Source organism: Pinus tabuliformis, chromosome 5_1 (assembly GCF_031772625.1).
Source record: "Pinus tabuliformis cultivar Carrire ecotype Pingquan chromosome 5_1, CPIR1, whole genome shotgun sequence".
NCBI lineage: Eukaryota > Viridiplantae > Streptophyta > Pinopsida > Pinales > Pinaceae > Pinus > Pinus tabuliformis.
This window is the reverse complement of record NC_142305.1, coordinates 72,395,135-72,404,291: the sequence shown is the minus strand read 5'-3', so window position 1 is coordinate 72,404,291 and position 9,157 is coordinate 72,395,135. Positions and strand designations below refer to the sequence as shown.

The 9,157-nt window shown below is 37.9% G+C and overlaps 1 protein-coding gene and 1 pseudogene across 1 annotated transcript; both read right to left on the bottom strand.

The window, feature by feature from the left end:
* Nucleotides 1–1,407: 1,407 nt before the first annotated feature.
* On the bottom strand, nt 1,408–2,544 carry LOC149163508 (homeobox-leucine zipper protein HAT7-like). Its single transcript, XM_089430761.1, has 2 exons — nt 2,063–2,544; nt 1,408–1,934 (listed from the first exon to the last, which is right to left on the bottom strand). The coding sequence occupies exons 1-2, from the start codon at nt 2,432–2,434 to the stop codon at nt 1,659–1,661; spliced, it is 648 nt and encodes a 215-aa protein (XP_089286887.1). The 5' UTR covers nt 2,435–2,544; the 3' UTR covers nt 1,408–1,658.
* Nucleotides 2,545–7,864: 5,320 nt separating this feature from the next.
* LOC149163507 (MLO-like protein 11 pseudogene) lies at nt 7,865–8,914 on the bottom strand (annotated as a pseudogene).
* Nucleotides 8,915–9,157: the final 243 nt, after the last annotated feature.

Here is a 9,157-nt window from a genome sequence, read left to right as displayed (position 1 = left end):
GCAAAGTGATTTCTGTTCTCCAATGATTGTTTTATCTATTCCATTGTTTCTGATTGAGTAATCTTGTTGTTTCTCCATTTGTCTGTCTCTAAAATTATTCTTTGCTATTGCCGTCTAAGTCTCTGAGTATAAATCTGTTGTGTGTGATGTATGCTCTGAACTAACAAGGATGAGAATGAAAACTATTTTTGGGAATTGAACTTTTCAAGAGTTTTCAGGTTCAACCTCACCTCTTACAATTCTACTGATAAACATCTCACTACTTCTTCATCCAATAGAAACTGGTCCAGGCCTAGGCTCAGCTTAGACACTATATATATATATATATATATATATATATATATATATATATATATATATATATATATATATATATATATTCTAATGGAAACTTGGAGTCCAATGATCCTCGAACATAAAACTGCTTACCCCACCCATGTTATGATAACAATCTTCTTCTTGTCCTGCCAACAACGCATTCTGGGCACAATTTTCTTTGATGCATACTTGGGGTGGAATATTATCCTCTGTGTTGTGAGCACTATAGCATTCCACTTTTTTTTTCTTGAACGATGTTAACATCAATTTGTCCATCTCCCATGGTTTCCTTGTCATGTCTGCTCTGGTCATTCTTAGGTATACTGCCCGATTTCTGGATCTAATTAATCAGGGTGCTAATGGAGGAAAATGGGTCATGTAAATAGTATATTGAAATTTCTAACAACGAATTATATTTCATGTTGATATCATGTTGATGAGTATTTCTTTTGATGTTTATGTATATATATATCACAGAAAATTGTGTGTGCATATTGTATGTGGGTGTCAATGCTTAAACATTAGAGTTACTTTAATTTTTCTCTTAAAAATAATTAAAGAAACATATGTAAAACTGTTACTTTGTATTTTTAAGCTAGATAATTTTAAACATTAGTCATGTGTCATAATAAACTTGACATTTTATATATATAAAAGAGCCTTGAAACACCTAGAAAATATAGTTATAGATAACAGGGATTATATATTTAAATTAATTTTGATATTTGAATCTTTTGATTATTATACAAATTAAAAAAAAAAAAAACAAACAAACAAACAAACAAAACATTTTTATATTTTATATTTTTTTATTATATAATATTACTTATCTTTAAATTAACCGTTTCCTGTAAATTTTGGTGAAACCTCTAATGGTTCTTGGACACAGTAACCAAATTCCCAAAATCCCCACCTTCTAAAAAGTCATACAACATAATATATTAATAACCTAGAAATGATCATAGCAACACACCTTGTAATTGATTTCAAATTCCAACGCAAAGCTGTAAAATCTATTTACATATCAAGGCTTCAAAGGCAGCACTATGATAATTCGTAAAATTTCTGTCGAAAGATCAAACAACCATCGGCAAAGAAGAAGTTTCTGGGGGTTTAGTTTTATTCAGTTTACCCGTTTAAATATCATGGAGAAAAGCTTACAATGAAAGTCATTTTTAGGAATTAAACTTCTCATGAGCTTTCAGGCTTCTAACGATAAACATCTCACTTTAATTACTGATTCGTACTTCTTCCATCCAATAGGAACTAGAAATATTGGATCTAGAAACTGGCCCCGGCCTAGGCTTAGCCTAACCATAATAACTATATATAGATATATTCTAGTGGAAACCTGGAGTCCAGTGATCCTCGAACATAAAACTGCTTACCCCACCCATGTTACGATAACAATCTTCTTCTTCTATTGCCATCAACGCATTGTGGCCGCAATTTTCTTCGATGCATACCTGGTGTCGAATATTATCCTCTGTGTTGTGAACACCATAGCACTCCACTTTTTTTTCTTGAACAGTGTTAAAATCAGTCTGTCCATCTCCCAGGACTTCCTTGTCATGTCTACTCTGGCCATTCTTAGATATACTGTCCGATCTCTGGATCTAATCGATCACAGTACCAATGGAGGAAAATGGGTCATGTAAGTAGTATATTGAAATTTCTGATAACGAATTATATTTCAGAAAAAACATGAAGAAAACGATCGCTAAACTTGAATTAAAATTCTGACCTCAGATCGGAGCTTTTTGTTCTCTTCCAGAAGAGTGTGATATTGAGCCTTGAGGGATCCGTAGTTTTGATTGAGGGATCGGTAGTCTTTCTCTAGCTGCGCAGTTTTCCATTTGGCTCTTCTGTTCTGGAACCAAATGGCGATTTGCGTTGGCTGCAGTCCCAGAGCCCCTGCCAATTCCTCTTTCCTCCCGGCTTCCAGTATCTTTCCCAACTCAAAACTATTCTCCAACGCTCTTGTTTGTTCCATGGTGAGCCTCCTTGCCCTTTTTCTCTCATGGGAGCTATGGACCTTCTCTGAATAAGAAATATTTAATGATTCGCCTGCCCTGCTAATGTCAAAAGCCGAATAAGAATGAACTGCCTTCCCCATAATATCAGATCTCAGGTTCAGATTCTCATTGAAGTGCCCCAAAAACCTGAGGATATGAAGGATACAAGAATCTCTGAGAAATGAAACCGAGACAGGGTCAATTCATCCGATAAAGCAATTAGTGTGTTGTTCACTCTATAGATATATAGACTCACGAAAAATCAAGTGGGTTTCTGTTGGAGATGGACGTAATATTCGTACTTCCTGCTGCACTGCGCATATTGGATTGCAATCTGTACGAATTCCAATGATTTTCTCAAAATTCACATTGTTCCACACCACGAGAACCTCTCTTGATGACTTATGCTTGTCGGTAGAAAGGCATGGTAACTACATAACCTTTTATCTAGTTTGAACCACTTTGAGCCTGACAACAGGAAAGTTAGTGACAATCATTTCCAATAAATAAAATTGGAAAGATATTATAATAGAGATTGATATTATAAAATTAATTATAATAAAGATATTTAAGAACATTATTTTTTTATATTAAAAATAATTTTAATAATAAATTAAAAATATGGTCCATGGGTATAGAATAGATGTTGATGGATGTACTTTTAAGTTATTTCTTAATGTGATCTAGTCATGTTAAGGGTTGGTGTGGTCCATGCTGAGTGCTATCCTTACCTTTGAGTTTAAAAACATATTACTATTGAATATAAATCCTTTGAAAATACACAATGTTGATGATGTTCACTAGTGTTTCCAACACAGTGAGGCGTGCACAAGAGTGGTCATGTTTACCACGTTAATACACAATGTTGAGGATGTTCACTGGTGTTTCCAACAAGGTGAAATGTGGACAAGAGTGGTTATACTTACCATTTTCATGTGATGACACAATCAGTTGATGTTGCTCATGGTTCAATTACCCACGTTTGGCACTGTGACTATGGTTTATGATCATTGCATATAATATGAGCATAACTATGAACACCACTATTAAGGTCATGATGGTTATGAAAATTATTTACGTCATCCAAATTGTCACGACCTTAAATTATTTACTTCATCCAAATTGTCATGACCTTTCAAGTTATTGTGCTCTCTTGGTTGTGTTCATGACTTCCATGAGAATGAGAATAGGAATGATTGTGTCCATAAAATCCATGAGAATGAAAATGAGAACTGAAATTCATGAGAATGAAAATGGGAACAACCCCCACCATGGACATGATGATGCACTTCATAGAAAAATTCCAACCCCATAAGATTGACCACAAGTCCTCCAGCTGAAACCAAGGAATTTTGAAAGGGTGCCACAACACCAGTGAGAGCATTTTAAAGAGGGGGAGGAAGTGCGTTGTGCCTTAAGGGTGAAAGGGATGAGAATTGGAATAAATCATTAAGGGTTTCATTGTACTACCACTGTTTACAATGAACTCAAAATTTAAGGATATGTAGCCACATTTAAGGATCTATAGGATATATCAACTTTCAATCATACTAATTTGTAGCCACATTTTACATAGATCTGTAAATTGCGAACTCCCTTTGTTGGTTTCGAAATTGGTATAAAACAGTGATAAGGTTTTTGGTTTGTGTTGTTCAGTAAGCATTGATATTTATTACAAATTAGGAATTCCTTCAAACATAGGCAAGCCAATACACATCTGTACAGGGGAAATCACCCCTCCCCCCTTTCCAAACAGTTGATTTTGGAATAGGGTTAACTCGGTGATGTGGTTCCCATTGTTTGAGAACAATATGGATAATATCGATATCGATAATGAATGATATGAAATCTTGCAGAGATGTGTGATCCAATGATTGAATTCAGAATAGTATATTTATTTGCAAGAGCTTTTGCGTCCATGGGACAACCAATCATTATTGGAATATTTAGGAAAGAACATGGTCAAATGGTTCAAGGATAACCAAGCTTCATTTCCCCGTGTTCGATTTGGAATTTCGTACTGAATAGAACAAAGAAAACAATGAAAGAAATGTTAGAATTAATGGAGAAAGTTAAGCTTTCCTATGTTTAGGTGTTTGTTGGTTTAGATAGGATTGAGATCCTATTTGTTAGGGAGTGGTTCAAACCACCTGATTGTGTGAAAGCCTATATGTACTAGGTTGTTATCCAGATAGATATAGAGCATGTGTATGAGTGTTTATACACTCTCTGGGTATCTTACCTGGAGAGCCATTTAGCTAATAAACTCTGTTTTTATCATGGTATCAGAGCTTCAAGGTTGTTAATCCTGTAAGCTGAGTGAGGGCGCGACTGTAGCAAAATCGTCGTGAGATTTGGGTGGAAAAGTGCTACAAGCACACTATATCACTTCCTTGTCCTCTATTTTGAAAACTCGGCATGAGATTTTGGTGGAGCGTCGCGACTCTGACGTGTACAATTGCGAAGAGCTTCACAACTTCCCTATGGATTAAATCGAGCCGATCGACTAGTGGAAAAAAGTTGTGTGTTTAAGGAAAAGTTGTTGCAGGCACATCTTGGCAAACTACCACTGAGCATCATATATTCTCTCTGGAGTCGAAAGAAAGGCCATGTTTTTCAATTTCTCAGATAACTTTAATTCAATCTGCACTAGTGCCTGGTGAGACTTCCCCGACAAAGAAAGATCGACCCCAATGCCAAGACCTTCGGTGGCTACAAAAGGCTTCTCAACAACGGCATTCATCTTTAATGATTTAAAAATAAATCAGTGGGATTCAGCCAAATAAGCCGTTGGGAAGCCAATTGTCAACGATCTTGAACTGCTTTGTCCAGAGTTGAATGAAATCTGGTGCAGTGGAGGCATGATTATGGATTATGCCATCTCCGTGATTGAGGAGATTTGGCGTATAGGAGGCCGTAGTGGAGGCCAGTTTTATTGTGCTGATCGGAGGAGCGTGCTAGCAGTTGATACCGAGGTGAGATACGGGGGCCGAATCACCAACAAGGAGGATCTCTCTGATACTTGAGATCCTCATTCAAGGGGTCGTAGAGAGGAGGCCAAATCGCTGAAGGGAACAATAGAGGAGGCCGGATCGCCAGCAAAGCTGTGAGGAGGAGGTGAGGAGGCCGAGATCGCTCAAGGCCATGGAGGAAGTTGTGAGCTGCGTGTAAAATTGCTTGGGTGGTCTCTGGAACCCGGTGTGGCCTCTGGCAAAGGATTTTGGCTATGTGAGACTGGCGGTAGCACAAAAGGAATTAGTGCGGTGAGCGTGGAGCATCCTGCGCGTCTATTCGTAGGAAGAATTATGTGTGAGCGAGAAGTGCTTAGAAGATTGTTGTGTACACCGAGGAGGAGTCAGTAGTGTGGAGGTCATATCGCCAAGAAGAACCACTGAGGATGTTATCTCAAAATCAGGCCCTGGAAGGCTGCAGACCAGGAAGACTTCAAGTAACTGTTTCAAACCTACTTTAGGCTGAGGCTTAGCCTCCTCAACCTGAGAGGGCTCTCTCTAGATGGGTTAATGATTTTGATTAAGATAATATGGCTAACTCTTTGTGAAATAATTGTGACAAATATGGATGCTGGAAAAACATTAAACAAGTTCCCATTGGGCCTATGGAGTCAACAACACCTCAATAAACAAGGATCTTGACTTTACATAGAAGTCAGGGAATTCAGCATTTGAATATTCAGAACATAACTCATATGAAACCACAGTTTATAAATGCATACAGGAAATCAGAGCACAATCAGTGAATTCTGAGTGATTATACATCTATACAACTGTAAAAAATTTAGGAAAGGACAAGATCACACATTCTGAACATAGAAATCCTTCATGAATCCTGAGAAGTAAAGCCAAATTATATTACTGAAACTTTGTCTTTACATAAGCCAAATACAATGCTCTGTCATAAAGTTTTCGAACCCTCATTACATTGCTATCTCAGCTATATATAGAATTCTTATTCTAATTGATTGAGATTCCTCCTCCAGCATGAGGGGAATTCGATAACTACCTCTAATGACACCTATCAACTATTTAACTAACTAATAAATACAACAAAGTGCTGACTATAGTTTTTAAGAGTTCTAAATCAACTATGACTGTAACTCCATATTACATGCATGATGGTTTCTCCTCGTTCTTTAACACCTGGTCCTCTTTCAGTTTGGCTGAGCTGGACGTTTAATGCTCCATGTTGACCTTCAGTGTTGAATCTTTTAACTGCTCAGAAATATTAGGAGACTACCCTTGCTTCTCGGCTTCAGTTTTCCCCAAAATATTCGAATGCACAGAAGCATGTCTTTTAGCCTTTAATTACCCAAAATGTGGAAAACTGCCACGTTCTTGATGCGTTGTAAGCTTTGTCCATGAACATGTGTGCAGGCAAAAGTTTCTTGCAGGCAAACCGTTTGATATATCTTGAACTCAATCAAAGCAGATTGTTGTAATTTGTTTGTTGCATCACCTTCTTGAATCCATTCTGTAACCACTTTAAATTCCCCTGAACTTGAAATTTCAAAAAATAAAAACATCTGTCGTTAGAGTCAAAAAGGTTGAAGAGCTGATGCATTTCCTTAATTGCAACTCTGGGACCTGGTAATGTTCTCCCATCTCCTTAAATGAAACAGAAAACTATCTCTAGTCCGGTTCATATAAGGATCCAAGTCCATCTCTAAAGAAGTATCAATGCTTGTGGCATTGTAGAGGCATAAGACAACATTCTCTGCACTCCTTGAATATAAAGCAAAGTTGACAGATCCATCCCTGCCCATTGAAAATCCAAGAGGATCTGGTTTTCCTCGACCAAAACCAACAGGCAGACAAAAATTCTTACCCAAATGAGTCCTGACCCAAAGATCATTGGAACTCTTTAATACAAATGTAAGAAATAAAGGTGCTTGGCTTGAATCAAATGCTAAGTCCAGGGTATGGGAACCTGTAGGATCTTGCTGGAATGGAGTTTTCATAAATTTCTGTTTATTTACAGTCACAGATGTCGTACCATTAGGTACACTAGCAGCATCTAGAACTACCAATCTTGAAGAATTTGACAGATATAAACCCCAATGCAAACATAGATCACGGTCCAGATCACCAAATCTTCATGGCAAGAAAACTTCAATGGTTACTTTGTATACTGTATCCACTCTTCCAACAAATGCCTTTACCTCTCCTCCAGCATCTGTTTGAAACAGGTAGACTGATTCACTGGTACTGAGAGGCCTTTCTTCCCTTCTCTCTGATCGGTTTCCCACCTTTTGAAGAGAAGATGAGGAGTGAACACAAAACGTATGTGCAAAAACATCAACGTCTAAAGAGTGCCCATGAGCATTCAATATCCTCTGTTTTACTCTTCTATATCTGCTAATGCAATTGTACTTCACTTTTTCCTGAGAAACATGCAAAAATGGACTTCTGGTATTCTTGAAGTTGGTCCCAGGCACCTCAGACAGATAGCTGCAAGAATGTCTGAATGGTACATAATGTATATTCCATGAACATCTTAAAGACAATTTAGGAAGCTTACACCGATATCCATAGCGTGTATAATGCCCCAACATATCCAATGAAACATGCCAAACCAGTTGCAATAATATGCTGTAGCTTCGCTCCCAAAATGAGGATGAGAACAATAGGGACAAAAGAGATCCAGAAGTATAAATTAGCATCATGCACATTGAATAGCATAAAAGCAATGAAAAAACCCCACAAAGGTGCACTGAGACCAACAATCTGCTTGAATTCATCCTCCATAGAACGTATCATATAGCTATGGAAGTCATATTTAAATGGCAAATTGTGATTTGTCACAAATCCCATTCTCAAAGTTATGTAATCAGCTTTTGTAACAGTTTGACCAAACTGCCGAAGAAAACATACCACCCAAGCAAAGAATCTGTTTCTGCTCCAAGTTGTTGCTGTGTGGTATTTAATAAATGTTTATTGCCTTATCAAGGTCAGCGCTCGTGAAATTTCTTTTAAATTGGCATGAGTATTTGCATGTGCCTCATTCTCCCAATCCCTCCATGTGTAAATCTTTACAATTGCCAACACCATTGTTAAGCAGCTGTAAAAAATATGTGTGACTGCCATAACAAAGATAAATCGATGAAGCTGCTCCAGACCTTCCAATGAAACAAAAGGCTCTTCACCTTCTTTGCAATGGGAGGCACCGGCTTCACTACTTAGAACCCGTCTCCATGTGTTGCCTGTAGAAAACACAAATCCCAGGAGTTTCCGTGCAGGCTTTTCGTGCTCATCCCCGGATTCAGCGTCGTCAAACTGGTGGACATAACAAGGATAGAAAAAGGGCTTGTAATACTGTGAAGGGATACAAATACGAGATATAGAACTCGTGGTTGCCGTCAGTAATAATGAAAGAAACCCCAACAACATCAGTTCATCCTTCATAGTCTCCAATGCATGAAACAGAGCCTTCCTTTTTGATGCATGCAGCCAATGGCCTAACCGGTGAATCGATCGCTCGACCAACAAGGAAACAACCACCAATACCGTTAGCACAGTGGCTACTGACCATGTTGGTGTTATGGCCAACGACCTCACCTCCCCCATTATAAGGTTTCCAGCATATTTGTGACCACCAACGTGTGAGCATGAACTCACAGCTACATGAACTTTGATGCTTCGAGATTCTATATCTCCTTTTGAAACTTGCAATCTAAGCTTACGACGACACCTAATGACCTAATGATAAGGATAAGTGGTCGAATTGACAGGCAAAGGGTATAAGCTGATCACTGATAATGGATTTTGATGGATATGACAGCTGTGTAATATTGGCTATGGATTAGGACA